General features: G+C 34.9%; 1 protein-coding gene across 1 annotated transcript in view; it reads left to right on the top strand.

Annotated features, from left to right (window-relative positions):
- LOC128555032 (phenylalanine--tRNA ligase, mitochondrial-like) overlaps window positions 1-18,608 on the top strand; it is a gene marked incomplete at its 5' end in the record, with an annotated part of 37,643 nt that extends 19,035 nt beyond the window's left edge. Inside the window, one exon of the mRNA XM_053536387.1 lies at window positions 18,324-18,608. Coding sequence (XP_053392362.1) covers window positions 18,324-18,608 — 285 coding nt within the window. The remainder of the gene's footprint in view (window positions 1-18,323) is intronic.
- Between the last annotated feature and the right edge of the window lie 2,912 nt (window positions 18,609-21,520).

Genomic DNA, 21,520 nt, shown 5'->3' with positions numbered 1-21,520 from the left:
ACTTGAATTTCGGATCTTTATCGACGAACAATGTATTTTCTGTCAGATTCCGATTTTTTACGCGTGCATTGTACCCGTGGAATTTTAAAACTTGCGTGCAAGTGACTTTTTATGCGTGAATTACGCGGATTTTTGCGTGAATGGGAATGCTGCTATCGATTACCAAACAGAAAAGTATTGACCCGTGTCTATCGGTTCCCCGATAGAAACGTATTTTACCGATTAACGGCCATTTGAACAGAATCGTTTTATCCCGTGTCTCATAATCAATCGCTTTATTTTCGTTCTTTTCCTAAAGAAACAAATTCCGGATGTTTACTAACTCAAAATATGGGATTTCGTCATCATTATTTACGTACAAGATCATGTGGTTACTATTTAAATTTATCGAGTACTTTGCAAAGAAAGACACCGGGTTTTTTTCCTACATGTGCACGACGCTACGTCATGGAAAATTACTGAGAAAACTGCTTGCAACTGGCTGGTTCGCGGGCTTTCCTCGTTCTAAAAATAACAACCATTTAACATCAAAGTATTTTTAAATGTGTTAGGTCATGAAGGTCACGCGTGATACATGCAGATTTCCCCTAAACAACAATTTGTGTATACGATGGCTTGGAATTTATGGCCTTACATAACGGGAAGTGTTAATCAAAACAGAAGGACCGCGGCTTTCAAATATTTTATGACACCCCAAGAGTTAATTGCAGCGGAACTCACCCGTGATGTACCGACGTTTGATCATCAAAATATTACGTAATATTATCTAAAAATATTTTAATTTTAGCACAAGAATACTGTAGTCGGTTACGAGTCTCGATCTCAGCGATCTTTTTGCACTTTCAGAAATTTTACGATCCGTTATTTTTGTAGTGTTATTCAGTTTGATGGTTGTTTTTTTTATATAAATACTTACTGATTCCGATTCGGAAGATAAGTCTATTAACTATAAATCAAACTTTCAAACATCAAAATGAAATTGTATATGAATTTCAATGTGAAAGTAATCCAAAACAGAATTTTATGCCTAAAAATATATATTCCCTTACTTTAACACTTTATATCTTCGAAACTCAAAGAGAAACTACAATAAATTTTGTATCATCAGAAAGAGAATTTAAATTGCTATAAACTTTATACGGACAAAAATAATGTCAAACTTACAGAAAATATTAAAATAATGACATTTTTAACATAAGTGTGTGTAATCACAAAATAATGCCAACACCTCTGTTCAGATAAGACAGTCACCTTTATCAGCCATATACCGATTATTGATTATTGATTATCACTTATCAGTTTTATGTAAAAGAGGTTACTTTGGCTTCTGTTCTGTGTGGTAAAAGGTTAAACTTCTGTGTTCATCTAAGAATTTCTGTTCATTCCATCTATAGTCCATTCTGAGCATCAGCATGACTCCATATTGCAATTTAATGTTTTTGTTTCATCAACACTCCAATTATTTTTGCCAGCCACAGCATCAATTGTTTGATACAAAAGAGAAACACATGGTATTCTTCTGCCAAAAGGTAAGATCTGTGGATTTGGGATTGTAAAACCAGTTATAACTCACATTTGTGTTCACACTTGTAAAATAATGTAGTATTACTTTTTAATATGGTATTTTATTAAAACCACCTCCCGAGGTAGTTTAATACCGTGTTCAGACTATGTTTTTAATCCTACATTAACTTGGGTTTATTTTTTAAACTCGTTTGCGTCCACACTATATGTGGTGTAAAACCTGAATTTTGTAAAGGTCAAGTGGTTTCTGTAATGTAGCATTAAAACTACCTCGGGAGGTGGTTTTAGTACTACATTAAAAAGTAATGCTACATTATTTTACAAATGTGAACGCAAATGTGGGTTATAACTGGTTTTACAATCCCAAATCCACAGATCTTACCTTTTGGAGGAAGAATACCATGTGTTTCTCTTTTGTATCAAACAATTGATGCTGTGGCTGGCAAAAGTAATTGGACTGTTGTTGAAACAAAAACATTAAATTGCGATATGGAGTCATGCTGACGCTCAAAATGGACAATAGATGAAATGAACAGAAATTCTAAGATGAACACAGAAGTTTAAATATTGATGACCCCTTCGTGTTTCTGTTAGCCTCAATTCTTTGTAACCTTTTTAGCTCACCTGTCACATAGTGACAAGGTGAGCTTTTGTGATCACCCTTCGTCCGTCGTCCGTCGTGTGTCCGTCCGTCCGTCCGTCCATGCGTCCGTCCGTCCGTCAACAATTTCTTGTCTGCACGATAGTGGTTTCATTTATGATTTTATTTTAACCAAACTTGCACACAACTTGTATCACCATAAGATCTCGGTTCCTTTCTTGAACTGGCCAGATCCCATTATGGGTTCCAGAGTTATGGCCCCTGAAAGGGCCAAAATCAGCTATTTTGACCTTGTCTGCACAATAGCAGCTTTATTTATGACTTGATTTTTACCAAACTGGCACACAACTTGTATCACCATAAGATCTTGGTTCCTTTCTTGAACTGGCCAGATTCCATTATGGGTTCCAGAGTTATGGCCCCTGAAAGGACCAGAATTAGCTATTTTGCCCTTGTCTGCACAATAGCAGCTTCATTTATGATTTGAATTTAATCAAACTTGCACAAAACTTGTGTTGCCATAAGATCTCAGTTCCTTTGTTGAACCGGCCAGATCCCCTAATGGGTTCTAGAGTTATGGCTCCTGAAAGGGCCAAAATCAGCTATTTTGACCTTGTCTGCACAATAGCAGCTTTATTTATGATTTGATTTTTACCAAACTGGCATACAACTTGTATCACCATAAGATCTTGGTTCCTTTCTTGAACTGGCCAGATTCCATTATGGGTTCCAGAGTTATGGCCCCTGAAAGGACCAGAATTAGCTATTTTGCCCTTGTCTGCACAATAGCAGCTTCATTTATGATTTGAATTTAATCAAACTTGCACAAAACTTGTGTTGCCATAAGATCTCAATTCCTTTGTTGAACCGGCCAGATCCCCTAATGGGTTCTAGAGTTATGGCTCCTGAAAGGGCCAAAATCAGCTATTTTGACCTTGTCTGCACAATAGCAGCTTTATTTATGATTTGATTTTTACCAAACTGGCATACAACTTGTATCACCATAAGATCTTGGTTCCTTTCTTGAACTGGCCAGATTCCATTATGGGTTCCAGAGTTATGGCCCCTGAAAGGGCCAAAATTAGCTATTTTGACCTTGTCTGCACAATAGTAACTTCATTTATGATTTGATTTTAACCAAACTTGCACACAACTTGTATCACCACAAGATCTTGGTTCCTTTCTTAAACTGGCCAGATTCTGTTATGTGTTCCAGAGTTAAGGCCCCTTAAATGTCCAAAATTGGCTATTTTAGCTTTTGCAGCCATATAGAGACTTCATTTATGGTTTTATTTGATACAAACTTCCAAAATATCTTTAACAACAATACATCTTGGATTCCATGACAAATCAGATCCAATCGTAGTTTCCAGAGTTATTTTATATCTGATTGCCTCCCCTGATTGTAGTCAAAATGGATTTATATCAGTAAGTACTTACAGGACTTATTTGAAATTTCATTATTGTCATTAGTTGGACCGAGCCAATCAGGGTAGATAACTATGGACTGATTTTATTTCAAATTACCTCCCTTTATTTCAAATTAAAATGGGTATATCTCCGTAACTAATGAAGTTACTGATCTGAAATTTCATTTATGTCAACAGATTTATTTGGCAGATCCTTCTTTTGCTAACTTACAATAATTTTCTTTTGAATTACTTCCCTTTTACGTTACTATAAATAGCCTGTTTTTAGTAACTTTTTTATTATTGGCTGTAGGGAAAAACCGAGACCACTTTTCTGTGGTACAACATGGATGGTACCTCCAATTTTTAGGTGTATTTTGACATATCTGTACCTTGTAAGAATTTTGTTTTTCTTTTTGGTTAAATTTCTTTCCTTTGTTGTTCCTGTCCTTTGGACTTAGATATTTTTTCTGAGGACCTTCTTGTCCGCAAGTGCAATGATAACAGGTGAGCGATATAGGGCCATCATGGCCCTCTTGTTTGCTTATTGCAAAATATTTGTTAACTTCCAACATTGCATGTATATATTTAAACCACATTTCTTTGCCTAGTGTGGAAGCAAACTAGATTATATTTTGATGGGTTTTGAATGTCAAATACCAATTATAGCCAATTAGTGCCTAATAAAAATAAAACCGTTCTGCTAGTGTGAACCCGGTATTAATGCTACATTACAGAAACCACTTGACCTTTACATAATTCACGGTTTAAACCACATATAGTGTGGACGCAAATGAGTTTAAAAAATAAACCCAAGTTAATATAGGATTAAAAACGTAGTCTGAACATGGTAAAAATTGATTTTCTACCTATCATTTCATTTGAAAGTCATGTTTTTCATGTATATAAAATCAATACTTGATTAAAACTTTAAAGAAACCTTATAAATACAACCATTTACTATTTAGAATATTTATTAATTAGAAAAACAGGTTTATTTGAAGGCTAGATTGAATATATAAGGATACGCTAACTGAAATATAGCCGCCATTTTTAAATTCAAGATGGCTGCCACAGTTATGGCCGAAAAAAATGTTACCAGTGGAATTCTTAAAAAGTATCACATAAGCTTTCATAAAAACATAACTTTTCAAAATATAGGAAAAAAATCACAGGATTACATTTTGCCACAGACTATGTACTGTTTTAGCTCGACTTTCCGAAGAAAAAGTAGAGCTATTGCATTCGCCCCGGCGTCGGCGTTGCCGTTGGTTTAAGTTTTTGATAAAGTCAAATATCTCTGGTACTATGAAAGATATTGACTTGAAACTTAAAATATTTATTTACTATCAAAGTCTGCAACAGGAGAAACAATTCCCATAACTCTGATTCGAATTTTGACAGAGTTATGCCCCTTTTAACTTAGAATTTTCGGTTAAAGTTTTTGATTAAGTCAAATATCTGTTACTATCAAAGCCATTGACTCGAAATTTAAAATATTTATTTACTGTCAAAGTCTACATCAGGAGAAACAATCCTCATAACTCTGTTTGAATTTTGATGGCGTTATGCCCCTTTTTAACTTAGAATTTTCGGTTAAAGTTTTTGATAAAGTCAAATATGTCTGCTACTATCAAAACTGTTGACTTGAAACTTAAAATAGTTATCTACTATCAAAGTCTTCACCAGGAGAAACAATCCACATAACTCTGATTTGAATTTTGACAGAGTTATGCCCCTTTGTGACTTAGAATTTTTTTTGTTAAAGTTTCTGATAAAGTCAAATATCTGTTACTATCAAAGCTATTGACTTGGAACTTAAAATAGTTATAAACTATAATCAGAGTGTACACTTGGAGAAACAATCCCCATAACTTTGTTTGAATGTTGTCAGAGTTATGCCCCTTTTAACTTAGAATGTTTGTTTAAAGTTTTATAAAGTTTTTACTGGCACAGCTCTAATTTTGAGCCAAGCACTGAGAAAAGTCGAGCGCACTGTCTTATGGACAGCTCTTGTTACACCTGGTTTCGTCGATATCTCAGTTTGTCAAAAAATATCTATGTTATAAAAAAGTTGTGAAAATCAACCTATTGTTGTCCAGCATTGTATTAATTATAATCAGGTAAGTTTGTGTGTTTGTTTTGTATGTTATTTAGTCTTTCCAGTTTAAATGTTCGCAAGTTTGCATTTAATTCCCAATAATTAGTCGAAAAAGGGAAAAGGAAAGTTTACCTGTCAGAGTGATTTGACAGAATTCTATCAGGATACCTCATGAGACAGTCATTGAAAAAAATATGAAGATGAAAATAAATGTATGCTAATGATGACATATGAAAAATGATGTGCTATTGTTCATATTTCAATAAAATATATATCTGTAAAAACACTAATGTTTGCATGTAAATTTTAAAAATTTAAAAAGTTGTATGTATGTACTATTGAATTAAGATGTTTTATTTGTCAGTAAAATCAAGATCATATTTACATTCTATATTATTAAGAAGCATGGGATGTAATGACAATATAGACCTCCTACACAGATACAAAATTGACAATATAGACGTCCTACACAGATACAAAATGTAGTCCTAGACAGACGATATCATTATGTTGAACTTCAGGTACGTCGATGCAATTTTCGCAGTCCCTTAAATATCGAGGTAACGGTATTTGACTGTTTTTTGTAGAAACTTAAAAAAATCATCTTGTGTGAAACTGTTGGCCCAATTTTAAAATAATTTCACACAAATAGTCCTTGTGTGACTTTGTTCTGTAGGGATAATACACGTTTTTTTGTGTATTAACGTCTGCAGAAGCCCACGGGATTGTTTATGACCGAGACCGAAGGTCGAGGTCACAAACATATCCCAAGGGCTTCTGCAGAGATTAATACACAAAACAAATGTGTATTGTCGCTATTCTTGAATAAAAAAATATTTCACAACGATTTATGTATTGTTTTCATATGTGATGACTTGACTATTCCGGTATATTTTTTATTTACCATTCCTGTTGTTCTTGGAAACAGTTAACATGTTTTAAATATCCGTATCCAGGGCCCGAAAATAAATAACACTATCAAAAGCACATCCTGAAGGTTTTTAACTGATTTTTTTTATCTCTCATTATTACAGACATAAAATTACCAATAATTGTTCATATCATTTCACAATTTGGTAGACTCGATCACAATTTCAAGAATAATAACTTTACATTCGAGTTACAGTGAGTACGGACACGCAGTTGGAGTACGGATGAGTACGAACGTAGGTCAAGTTTCTAAGCTGTTTATATAAATTCTTCGAGAAATTAGATAAAAACATACCGACTGATACTTACCAAAATCATAAATATGATACCTAAAAACAAAGAATCGCACAGGTAAACACGTATAACCGGCTCATATTCGTGTCTTTTATATTATGACTGTTCTTACTCATTTTGGGGAATTAACACATACAACTCGCTTTCTGTGTTCTACTATATTTATTTTCAATATTTAATTCCAATATCCATTTCCATCACTTGTAACTTTGCATTTATTTACTAATATTCTTCCGTCAAACTTCTAACACTACTTCCTTCTATCACTACCTCTTTCCTCTAACTAACTTCAACTCCCTTCTTTCATTCATTCCTCAGCCCCTAAGATTTTTATGTATTAACACACCCGTTTACAAATATTAGCCAATAGACATGTAGCTTCCCATATCAATCATAATTACTTATTCTCATCCCAATATGGTTTCTGCTACTAGAACTCCCAGACTCAAAGAACTTGATAAGTAGGTGTTACTTTCTTTGAACCTTAATCAGGCATAACTATCCTCAATAGTTGGTCCAGTATTGTAGACATAGATTATATGCATCAATTTGTAACACCTGTATGGAACCCACATTCAAAGACTTATCAATTACTATCAGCCTGAAGCTAATGCTTTATAACTAATTACCTTTACATAAATCTCATTGTCTAAATGTTAAATGTATCTTGAATATTTATTTTAAACATTATATATAATATAAAAATTTACATCATAAACATCACCCTGTCACACATCCTCATACTCTCTAAAAATTTGCTCCGCAAATTAATTCATTTTGAACACAGTAAATATTGAAATATTGTAAAGACTTGCAAACTTCATATAAAAAGAATTACCTCAATATAAAAATTACATAATAAACATCATTACAAAACTTAAAGACATCAAATATTTCCTTACATTTGACATTTAAGTATGATGGACATGGTAAAACAACATTTCATAAATTGTGGCATGCATCAAATCAACATATAAAACAACCATGATGATATTACAATGATATTGTTTCGAGAAAATTGATCACTATCATTTTATTATCTAATATCTATTTATGACTAATAATTATATGTGCAATTAAGTCACAAAACTCCTTTCCATTCGAAAATATTTTAAGAAAGAAATTGTAAAATGCACTCTTATTTTACTTATAAATGCTAGCTTAACAAATTCCTTTCTTTTCGAAAACATTTTAAGAAAGAAACTACAATATGCTTTTTTTTTTTTTTTTTTATTGGCATAAACTTTATACAAAGACTAACTTGTCAGCAGTCTACCTTATACTACTATTCATCATAATCATCATCATGAAGATAAAATGTTATTCTTAATTACATTTTTTTTTATCATCCTCAGTATCAAGTTACAAAGAATATAAAAGTGATCAAATATTTACAGCAAAATATTTCAGTGTACACTTAAAATGATTGTCTGAATTCATTGTATAAATGATTGTCTGAATTCACTGTATTCAGTGTTTGTTTGTCCGTATTTCACGATCACATCACACTGTACAAAAAGTTCCACTTGGCCTCTTCATGAGTATCTATTTAAAGTCACTGTCTCTAATCACATTACTCATAAATTTTAACACATCAAATGTACTTTTACACTGTTTCATTTTCTTTTTGTTTCATTTAAATCTCAGTACAACCAGTGTTTCTGATTTCTACCATAAGAATGCCTTGTGAACTTACATATTAAACTTCTCAGAGTACATATCTTGGATTTTACTCATAAATACTTCACAGCAAGAGCATATATTAATTGCGCCATGACAAATCTATACTTTCCCCAAGGATATATCTATAGCTTACTAATTTTGAAAGAGAACCTGGATACTAAAAGTCTTTAACTAGACGTTTCCCTCTAATTCCCTTCCTTTGGAGCTAATATTCTTCAAGAACATGTAAACTGTTGGTGTTCAGGACACAATTTTATGTTAAACTCCATCATTTTATATTTTTAAGTCTTTCCGGACAGACTTTTTGCTCTGTATGTTTATTATTACATACATTTTGAACTACAGAATTTTTATTATCACATGGGTATCACTATGCATGTAACTTGACTATACAGTCATAAATAAACAAATCAGGTTCAAGTAAGAATAATAAATGCTTGTGCAACCCAACCCCCCAGAAAGTTAAACCAAAGTACTTGCAAGATTTTAATTTGGAATTTGCATTCACAAACATCAAAATTCCATCAAACCAAATTTAGACCATTCAACACCATATGTAAAGTTAATGCTGTGGTTAAGATTTGCTCGATATCATTTAATATCATTCGACAAACTATCTAATACAATTAGGTAAGCATAATTTGCTGTATAAAATTCCCTTCACCAGCTTCACAACTAAGTCCGCCGGAATTTACGGGCCTTACCAGAGAATGTGTACTTTGTATGGAAGTTTTTCCTCACATCCTCTGGCAGGTCACCACTGTAAACCCAGACACTTTTACAGTTCCCTCCGTCACTGTTTCTGTACTTAGCCTTGTAAACAAGAAGGTCTGCATTAATGTAAGCCTGCAAATCGTCATTGGGACACAAATTTTTCCAATAATGGACATTGACGTACCATCAACAGTTTCAGCATGTTTAATTTCAGAATCCGACATTTGGAACTCTTTACTAAGGCCAGCATGTTTGTACATTGATAAAGTAATACATGAAATTGAGGCGCCACTATCTAACATAGCAGCCACTGAAAATTTTCCCAATCTTACATCAACTAAATTTTTCTCATTCCCAATTTGATTTTGATAGGCTTTCCCAATATTTGTGTCATTATTTAAATTTTCCCTACTATGCCCATCCCCCAAATTTTGTGGGACAGGCTCGTATCCCTATTTACTAGCTAACTGATGTACCCTTGCTGTATGCCCTATCTTTTTGCAAATATGACAAGTGGCATTCCTAAAATAGCAATCAGAAGACAAATGGTTGCACCTACCACAATGAATACACTTGTTCTTCTGTTTCTGAGTAAATCCTTGTCTTCTGTAGGGGTTGTGCCGCCATGGTTGTTGTTGTCTGTAGGTTTGTTGCCCAGATAGATTGCCCGTTGAGTCCTGCCCCGTTGGCCCATTTGATTCAGGTGTTTGGTTAAGAGGTATTCTAGCATCGTATACCTCTTGTACGTCTTCCGCCATTTTAGCAAATTTCACTAATTCACCCATAGTTTTAGGCTCCTTCATGATAACATGCTTCTTAATATCTGCCTTCATCCCATATATAATTCTGTCCATTATTTCATCTTCAGTTTTATTTAAAAGTCTTCCACAGGAGGTCACATTCTCGATATACTGCTGAACAGAGTTGTTTTCTTGACTCAAATTCATGAATTTAGCATACAAGTTGGCACGGTTACTGACATTGTCAAAACGATTTTTAAAAGACTCCTTAAGGTCATCAAAGTTCCTTTTTACACCTTCTGTTAAATTCAAGTACCACTGTTCTGCACTTTTAGGCATTACCAAACAGAATTGCACACATTTTTCCTCTTCAGTCCACTGATTTATTTGTGCCACCTTTTCAAATTTTTCCAAGAAAAAGTTCACATTTTCCCCATCCTGATATTGTGGGGCATTGACTGCCATCTTTGCTCTCGGCATTTTCTATTTTAACTTGTACTAGGAGAAAATTTCTTATACTTAATTTACATCATATATTTCACTACTGTCCTTTGCCATTTTATAATTAGATCAAACCATATTTCCAATTCAAAATCCACATATTTCTTCACTATCACCAAGGATCTCTACTTAGGATTAACTCCACCATGTATAACCGGCTCATATTCGTGTCTTTTATATTAAGACTGTTCTTACTCATTTTGGGGAATTAACACATACAACTCGCTTTCTGTGTTCTACTATATTTATTTTCAATATTTAATTCCAATACCCATTTCCATCACTTGTAACTTTGCATTTATTTACTAATATTCTTCCGTCAAACTTCTAACACTACTTCCTTCTATCACTACCTCTTTCCTCTAACTAACTTCAACTCCCTTCTTTCATTCATTCCTCAGCCCCTAAGATTTTTATGTATTAACACACCCGTTTACAAATATTAGCCAATAGACATGTAGCTTCCCATATCAATCATAATTACTTATTCTCATCCCAATATGGTTTCTGCTACTAGAACTCCCAGACTCAAAGAACTTGATAAGTAGGTGTTACTTTCTTTGAACCTTAATCAGGCATAACTATCCTCAATAGTTGGTCCAGTATTGTAGACATAGATTATATGCATCAATTTGTAACACCTGTATGGAACCCACATTCAAAGACTTATCAATTACTATCAGCCTGAAGCTAATGCTTTATAACTAATTACCTTTACATAAATCTCATTGTCTAAATGTTAAATGTATCTTGAATATTTATTTTAAACATTATATATAATATAAAAATTTACATCATAAACATCACCCTGTCACACACGCGATTCTTTAGCATTCATGGTTGTCTACAAAATCTGAATTGACGCCAAGTTCTAAAAGGGGAGTAAACAAGGGAAGAGACGAACAATGTTGGGGGCAGCGCATTTGGCGTTAGTTACTGATACAGTAAAACATTCTGTGGTTTAGATTGCATCTTTAATGCTTCAAGAAGAGGTTTTTATGAAAAAAACAAGACGCGGATACCAGATGTCAATCTGCGCAGAATTACATATACGTCCCTGGGAAAGCATTCCAAAAATAAAAATTGGGTATTAACAGCACGTGAATTGCCTTGTTTGCACATGATTTTTCTCCCTTTAATACATGGGCAGATCCAGTGAAAAAAGTAGTTTTTATGCAAGAAAGATTGTTCAGATTAATTTGATCAGTCAAAAAACATGGCTGCCAGGGGGCGTGGTCACTTTTCTCTTTATTTATACAGTAGAAATGTATATAGCGGAAACATAAAAAATCTTTGTGGTATAAAACTGTTGGGCCCAATTTTAAAATTATTTCACACAAATAGTCCTTGTGTGACCTTCTACAAAGATTGCACAACAGGACTTTCGGAATTAAAAAAAAAAAATGTGTAAAAGGTTTCCAACTTAGAGCGGGTTGTTTTGTTTTGTTTTTTTCGAAAAAAAAGTGGGGGACACAAATAGGCTGCATCTATCCATCCTTCCTTCCGTTCGTTACACCTCATGTCGGGTCCATAAATCCACAAAGGGTTTTGAAATATCTTGGCATAAATGTTCACCATAATGAGATGGCATGTCATGTGCTGCCTCCAAGGTCAAGGTCACACTTAGAGGTCAAAGGTTAACAGGGTCTGTTTTGTGTCCAATCCATAAAGGGATTTTGAAATAACCTGGCATAAAGGTTTACCATAATGAGACGATGTGTCATGTGCAAAACCCAGACCCCTAGCTCCAAGGTCAAGGTCACAATTAGAAGTACAAGTTAAAAGTAAAAAGTTAACAGGGTCTGTTTTGTGTCGGGTTCATAACTCTGCCATTCATCAAAGGATTTTGAAATAACTTAATACAAATGTTTCCCATAATAAGATGACATGTCATGCGCAAGGTCTAGACCCTTAGCTCTAAGTTCAAGGTCACACTTAGAGGCCAAAGGTCAGATACAAGAATGACTTTGTCTGTAGCATTCCTTCTTTATGCATGGAGGGATTTTGATGTAACTTGGCACAATTGTTCATGAGATGGAGTGTCATGCACAAGAACCAGGTCCCTAATTTAGAATTACTTCCCTTTGTTGTTACTATAAGTAGCTTATAATGTAACTTTTTAGCTCACCTGAGCACGAAGTGCTCAAAGGTGAGCTTTAGTGATCACCTTGTGTCCATCGTACGTCCGTCAACAATTTGACTGTTAACAATCTAGAGGTCATATTTTTGGCCCAGTCTTAATGAAACTTGGTCAGAATGTTACCCTCAATAAAATCTTGGACGAGTTCGATATTGGGTCATCTGGGGTCAAAAACTAGGTCACCAGGTCAAATCAAAGGAAAAGCTTGTTAACACTCTAGAGGTCACAATTTTGGCCCAATCTTAATGAAACTTGGTCAGAATGTTACCCTCAATAAAATCTTGGACAGATTTGATATTGGGTCATCTGGGGTAAAAAAGTAGGTCACCAGGTCAAATCAAAGGAAAAGCTTGTTAACACTCTAGAGGTCACATTTTTGGCCCAGTCTTAATGAGACTTTGTCAGAATGTTACCCTTAATAAAATCTTGGATGAGTTCGATATTGGGTCATCTGGGGTAAAAAAAATAGGTCACCAGGTCAAATCAAAGGAAAAGCTTATTAACACTGTAGAGGCCGCATTTATGATTGTATCTTCATGAATCTTGGTCAGAATGTTAATATTGATGATTTTAAGGTCCAGATTGAATCTGGGTCATGTAGGATCAAAAACTAGGTCACCCGGTCAAATCAAAGGAAAAGCTAGTTTACACTGTAGAGGCCACATTTATGATCATATCTTAATGAAACATGGTCTAAATGTTAATCTTGATGATCTATAGCTCAAGTTCAAATCTGGGTTGGGTGGAGTCAAAAACTAGGTCACCAAGTCAAATCGAAGGAAAAGCTTATTACCCATGCAGAAATATTTTCCTGTTCTCAGGAAGTCCCAGGATTATCCTGGGATATCCTGGGATTCTTATAGCAAGGCTGCAAGAAAGTCCTGAAGACAGGACTTTAACACTAAAAGACAGGACTTTTGATAGAAAATTTGTCCTGTTCACAGGAAAAAGACAGGACTTTTACTAAAAGATACATATTGAAAAAAAGGTAATTAATTTGAAACATGATCTTGTAATGGTCTAGTAAGTTAATTACATCCTGGTGTGGAAGACCCATATTTTGGGAGAAACTGTATCATTAAGCACATGTGATTATAGTGTTTTCAGTATAACAGGAATATATTCTATATTTGTGGTAAGTTAGCATATTATTTCTGTATAAACTTTTAGAAATGATACATAATGTACTCCTTCATTTAATGATTTTACAAAACAGTGTTATATAGGAAGTATTTTTCTTTAAAATTAGTCAAAAATGTGTTACTACACTTTAGGTTATCTGTACATGTTTGATCAAAGACATTTTCACTCTAGTGAACAGATCATAGAATGATAAGAGCTTTTTGCTCAATATGAAGCTCATAATTTGATGATTTTAGACTAAATTGTAGTATTTTCTCCTATATTTTTTGACATGACTGCACATATTTGAGCTGATTTATGATGTGCCAAGAAATTAATATTTCTGCTATGACAGATTATGTACATGATGAATGCTTTTTAACTACAAAATATTTTTGATATTAGGAAATGATAATCCTTGCAGGATACTCTTACTGTTCACATAAATTTTATTTAAATTTAACAGTCAGTTTCTTAACTGTATTTCCCGCCAAAGTGAATTTCAAATCATGTTTACAAGGTTCTAGGGTTCCTTGAAGACAGGACAATTGTCCTGAGATTTCCTGATCAGGAATTCCTGGAATTTCCTGAAGACAGGACAATTGTCCTGAAATGTCCTGACAACAGGAATTCCTGGGATTTCCTGAAGACAGGACAATTGTCCTGGGATATCCTGACTTCAAGAATTCCTGGGATTTCCTGAGAACAGGACAATATAATTAATAATAGTTCTGATGTCCTGTTTTTTCCTGTTCATAGGAAAATCCTGGGATTGTCCCATTCCCATTTAACGGCGTGAAAAGTCCCAGGACTATCCCAGGAATTCCTGAGATAATTTCAGGACATTATCCCAGGATAGTCCTGGGACTTCCTGGGATAATCCCAGGATTTCCTGTTCTTTTTTCGCACGGGTTTAAAGGTTTAGAATTAGGCTTTGAGAAACAAAAATCTAACAACACCAAATCATAGAAAGAAAGAGTTGTTTAACATGAAAATTGAACAGCATGTAAAACATGTATATTACTTTACGAAACAAGTGTCAGTATACTGATATGAACATTGAATTCCGGGAAAGGACTGCATATAGGGGCCCCACTTCCAGACAGTCAAACGCCTTTAAAAACTCACCATTTTCAAAGAACTGTTACACATGTTCGTTTTGATGCATTTGCAATAGCGTGCAAGTAGTGAAATTTCACATAACAAAGTGGAACACAGTTTTCAGCAATTGTTTATCTTTATTTCTTTGTAAATGACATTCATTTTCAAAGGGAGAAAACTTTTTCTCGACTGATACTTAAAATATTCAGAAAAAGTTGTCTCCCTTTGAAAATAAATGCCATTTATACTTAAAATATTCGGAAAAAGTATTTTGAAATACTTGTATATTATTAATTACACAGTAAAACTCAGGAAGGTCAATGTTGCATTTTTGATTAATGTTTATACTATAGTGACGTATAATAGAACTTTTATTTTCATGCGGTTTTATTTGATAGCTGACTGTGTATGGCTTGGCAATTTCACTTCGACAATGCCTATTTAACAGCTAATATATTTTTTCAGAAAGAACATAGAACCCGGAAACTTCACACAGGTATTCCGGAAGGACACATCTGTTAAACCAGATGATAAAAGTTTTCACAGGTTGTTCATAAACAAAACAATTTGCGCAAAACTTCGGATTTTTGCTCATTTTTTCAAACTGAAGAAATTGTTAGGGAATTTCTAAAAATATAACGATCGTTTTCGGCCCAGAAATTGTAAATGTTTGTTTGTTTGTTTTGGGTTTAATACCATTTTTTCAACAGTATTTCAGTCATGTAACGGCAGGCAGTTAACCTAACCAGTGTTCCTTGATTCTGTACCAGTACAAACCTGCCCGCATGAATCAGTGGTGGAGGACTAATAACTTCAGACACAATGTCGTTTATCAAATAGTCACAGAGAACATACGCCCCGTCCGAGGATCAAACTCACGACCCCGTGATTCGTAGACAAATGCTCTACCTACTGAGCTAAGCGGGCGGGCTGAAATTGTAAATGTAAGCCATGTCCATTCCATGACAAAACTGTCCAGTTGATTTGCAAGAATTGTCTTCGTTTCTATAGAAATAAATGAAAAACTTTACCCACCGATTTACAGCTGGGTTATATTTCCAGCGGGTTTTTTATGCCCCTGGCATCTACTGATGTGGGAGGCATATAGTGAGCGTCCTGTCCGTCCGTCTGTTTGTCCATCCGTACGAGGTTAACCAAATGGGACCGTTTTGTCTAGCGTCAATACCCCTTACTAGAATGACTTGATACTAATGCAGATGTAACCTGTGACCATTCCTCATCTTCAGACATCACCTGACCTCAGTTTGACCTTGACCTTGACCTCATTTTGGACTTAGGTTGCTTTATATGGGCCATCTCTTGGTTAACCTAATGGGACCGTTTCGTCTAGCATCAGTACCGCTTACAAGAATGAATTGATACTAGTACATATATAACCTGTGACCATTCCTCATCTTCAGACATCACCTGACCTCAGTTTGACCTTGACCTCATTTTGGACTTAGGTTGCTTTATATGGGCCATCTCTTGGTGAACCAAATGGGACCGTTTCGTCTAGCATCAATACCGCTTACAAGATTGAATTGATACTAATACAGATGTAACCTGTGACCATTCCTCATCTTCAAACATCACCTGACCTCAGTTTTACCTTGACCATGACCTCTTTTTGGACTTAGGTTGCTTTATATGGGCCATCTCTTGGTTAACCAAATGGGACCGTTTCATCTAGCATTAATACCGCTTACAAGAACGAATTGATACTAATAAAGATGTAACCTGTGACCATTCCTCATCTTCAAACATCATCTGACCTCAGTTTGACCTTGACCTCATTTTGGACTTAGGTTGCTTTGTATCGACAAGGATGCCACCGGGGGCATCAAGCGTTTATTGAACGCAGATCCTTGTTTGTCCAGCGGGCGTCAGGATAGCCGGTTATCCAGTGTGATCATTGGTTAACTAAAATAGGTAAAATGATTGGTCAGTTAGTGACAGTATATTGGTGGCTTGGGCATAATTACTCTTAAGGCTATTGATAAATCAAAGTGGCATATGACAATATACCTAATTTAAATGATGTTCAAGGGTGACAATTTAATGTGTCTGCTTGGACAATAACTTTTTGTTCAGCTTAAACAATAAAAGTCAACAAATGGTCTTATCATATGTAAAAGTCAAAATTAGTTTATTTGTCCAGACAGTGTTGTTGGTAATAAATGTTACCTCAAACAGTTAAAAAAGTTAGTATCAATTTGTTATATCCAAGATATAAAAATTATATAATTCATGTTAAGGTCTGTAGAATTGGCATGGAAATGAAATGAAAAATATCTGAAGTATGTACTACAAAGTCAACTGTGTTTGAAATATAAAATGCATTTAAACATTAAAGGGAAAGACAATGTTGTTCTTATGTTAACTCCATCTAGTAGGATTTCTTAAATCATTTAAAGAAGTGAAAGAATTTTCAAAATCGGTTTAAGAATGAGAAAGTGATGAGCATTAGGCTGAACACCACTAAATCCGGCTGTTCTTCAGTTCATATAAAATCCACTTATTTTATAACGGTTTTTCGACATTTTCTAGCAGATCAGATTTTCAGAGACTTATATTCCCGTAAAGAAATGTATTGCTACTTTAGAAGTTTCTCTTCTCGAGACATTAAATTCTTACACCGCCATTTTTACCTAGCATGCGATAGGAACATGACGATTTTGATAGAATGCAAAGTGATACATACTAAAACTTTCATACTTAAACTTTTTGACAAATTTCTTATTGAGACATAAATTCATTTTACTGTCAAATCGCCGAATAGTGGAGCGCACTGTCTTACAGACAGCTCTTGTTCTTCAGGTGAGTGGCTTAGGCCCATGTAGGCCTCTTGTAAAATAGTTTCACACAAATGGTCCTTGTATGACCCTCTACCAAGATTATTCAAATTATTACAATTCGTCAAGCAACATGGCCACCAGGGTTCATGGTCACTTCCGTATATATGTTTTTTATAGTGGAGACTTTAAAAATCTTCTGGTATGAAACTACTGGCCATATTTTAAAATAAATTCATGTGTATGGTCCTTGTGTGACCCTCTACCAAGATTATTCAGATTAGTTAAAAACATGGCCCCCAGTGGGTGTATATGTATGTAGTGGAAACTTTAAAAATCTTCTTTGATATTGTCTTGTAGTATTCTATGTCATCATTCCCTAAGCCTCTTCCCTCTCCCACCTCCCCTTCACTTTCCACCTTCAACACACACACACATTAACTTAGCAAAATCTTTTAAGATATTCTCGTCAATAAACAGTGGCACTATTTCAAAATAGTTTCCCAGATATTTCCGTGCATAATCATCTGACAGATGTGTTCAAGTAAGTGGTTTAACTCAGGTGAGTGATGTAGGGCCATCCAGGCTCTCTTTTTTTCTCTCTGTATATATGTAATTGTTATTATGTAATCTACACAATAGTTAATGCTGTTCATTTATGTTTCAAGCCACTCAGTAAACACCCAGAATTGAAAAATGACATTTCATTTTGGATTCCTGCCAATTATGAGGAGAACAATTTCTATGATCTTGTACGTTCTGTAGGAGGAGATCTTATAGAAAATGTAGAACTGATAGATGAGTTTGAGAACAAAAAATCTGGGAAAACAAGTCACTGCTACAGATTGATATACAGACATATGGAGAGACCACTGACACAGGATGAAGTCAATTTAGTGCACCAGAAAATAGCAACAGATGCTACTAGTAATCTTGGAGTAGTGATAAGATAAACTTCCATTTGAATCACCTTTTTCTTTACAAGGTGTTCTTTGATGTAAAACAATACCATTGATTTTATACATCATTGTAAAGATTTTATGGGTGGTGACAGGAACATTATTAGTTTTGATTAGTTTTGAATATATGGTTAAAAAGTGATTTTGGTGGGCTGTTTTCCATTGTAAATTTCAACCGTTTTTGATACTAGATTTAAAAAAGGTCATTGGACTCGCCTGTGCGCGGGCGTCCTGATTTGGTTAAGGTTTGGTATGTAAGCTGGTATCTCAGTAACCACTTGTGGGAATGGATTGAAATTACACAGGTTCCATAACTCTACTTTGCATTTTTACAAAATTATGCCCCTTTTTCGACTTAGCAGTTTTTGGTTAAGTTTTTGTATGTAAGCTGGTATCTCAGTATCCACTAAAGGGAATGGATTGAAACTTCACACACTTGTTCACTGTCATTATTCTGACATGCACTAAGCAGGTCCCATAACTCTGCTTTGCATTTTTGCACAGGTTCCATAACTACTTTGCATTTTTACAAAATTATGCCCCTTTTTCTACTTGGCAGTTTTTGGTTAAGTTTTTGTATGTAAGCTGGTATCTCAGTATCCACAAGTGGGAATGGATTGAAACTTCACACACGTGTTCACTGTCATGATCTAACATGCACTGTGAAGGTCCTATAATGCTACTTTGCATTTTTACAAAATTATGCCCCTTTTTCGACTTGGCAGTTTTTGGTTCAGTTTTTGTATGTAAGCTGGTATCTCAGTATCCACTACTGGGAATGGATTGAAACTTCACACACTTGTTCACTGTCATCATCTGACATGCACTAAGCAGGTCCCATAACTCTACTTTGTTTTGTTTTTTCAAAATTATGCCCCTTTTTCGACTTACCAGTTTTTGGTTAAGTTTTTGTAAGTAAGCTGGTATCTCAGTATCCACTTATGGGAATGGATTGAAACTTCACACACTTGTTCACTGTCAAGATATGACATGCAGAGCAAAGGTGCAATAACTCTTCTTTTCATTTTTACAAAATTATGCCCCTTTTTCAACTTCGCAGTTTTTAGCTCGACTATTCGAAGAATAGTCTAACTATTCTACTCACCCTGGCGTCGGCGTCGACGTCACACCTTGGTTAAGTTTTTGCATGCAAGTACATACAGCCATCAATTAAAGGCATATAGCTTTGAAACTTATTTTTTCTTTTTCTAGGTCAATTACCAACCTCTCTGGGTCAAGTCCCATAACTCTGACATGTATTTTGAGCAAATTATGCCCCCTTTTGGACTTAGAAAATTTTGGTTAAAGTTTTACATGCAAGTTACTATCTCCAAAACTAATGCAGATATTGATTTGAAACTTCACATGTGTCTTCGGGGTTATAAAACTAGTTGATAGCAGCAAGTCCCATAACTCTGACTTTCATTTTGGCCAAATTATGCCCCCTTTTGGACTTAGAAAATTCTGGTTAAAGTTTTGCGTGCAAGTACATACAGCTATTTCTAAAAGGCATATAAATTTGAAACTTATTTTTTCTTTTTCTAGATCAATTACCAACCTCACTGGGTCAAGACCCATAACTCTGACATGTATTTTGAGCAAATTATGCCCCCTTTTAGACTTAGAAAATTTTGGTTAAAGTTTTACATGCAAGTTATTATCTCCAAAACTAATGCAGATATTGATTTGAAACTTCACATGTGTCTTCGGGGTTATAAAACTAGTTGATAGCAGCAAGTCCCATAACTCTGACCTTCATTTTGGGCAAATTATGCCCCCTTTTGGACTTAGAAAATTCTGGTTAAAGTTTTGCTTGCAAGTACATACAGCTATTTCTAAAAGGCATGTAGATTTGAAACTTATATTTTCTTTTTCTAGATCAATTACCAACCTCACTGGGTCAAGTTCCATAACTCTGACATGTTTTTTGAGCAAATTATGCCCCCTTTTAGACTTAGAAAATTTTGTTTAAAGTTTTACATGCAAGTTATTATCTCCAAAACTAATGCAGATATTGAATTGAAACTTCACATGTGTCTTCGGGGTTATAAAACTAGTTGATAGCAGCAAGTCCCATAACTCTGACCTTCATTTTGGCCAAATTATGCCCCCTTTTGGACTTAGCAAATTCTGGTTAAAGTGTTGCGTGCAAGTACATACAGCTATTACTAAAAGGCATATAGATTTGAAACTTATTTTTTCTTTTTCTAGATCAATTACTAACCTCACTGGATCAAGTTCCATAACTCTGGCATGTATTTTGGGCAAATTATGCCCCCTTTTGGACTTTGAAAATTCTGGTTAAAGTTTTACATGCGAGTTTCTATCTCCAAAACTAATGCAGATATTGAATTGAAAGTTCACATGTGCCTTAGGGGTTATAAAACTAGTTGATAGCAGCAAGTCCCATAACTGATATGTCTTATATGTAAGCTGGTATCTCAGTACCCACTAATGGGAATGGATTGAAACACATACTTGTCCACTGTCATGAGCTGATAAGCACTGTGCATGTTCCATAACCCTGTTTTGCATTTTTACAAAATTATGACCCTTTTTCGACTTTTGTATTCATTCAGTTGACAAGGCTGTTGAATAGTCGAGCGTTGCTGTCCTCCGACAGCTCTTGTTTATAGTTTATTAGTCCCCTATTGGTTGAAAACCAGTTTCGGGACTGTAGAATTGCGCTTTTCCATCTGTCATTCAGTCATTCCATCCATATGCAGTTTTATGTCCAATCAATAACTCTGTCATTCAAAATGGTCCATAACTCTGTCACTCACCAAGGAATTTTAATTATGTCTCCCCACCCCCCCCCCCCCCCCCCCCCCACACCCACTTGGGGAGACATACTGTTTTTGCCCTGTCCATCCTTCTGTCTGTCTGTCACACTTCATTTCCGACTT

This window comes from Mercenaria mercenaria, unplaced genomic scaffold (genome assembly GCF_021730395.1).
Source record: "Mercenaria mercenaria strain notata unplaced genomic scaffold, MADL_Memer_1 contig_96, whole genome shotgun sequence".
NCBI lineage: Eukaryota > Metazoa > Mollusca > Bivalvia > Venerida > Veneridae > Mercenaria > Mercenaria mercenaria.
This window is presented reverse-complemented; position numbering and strand designations above follow the sequence as displayed.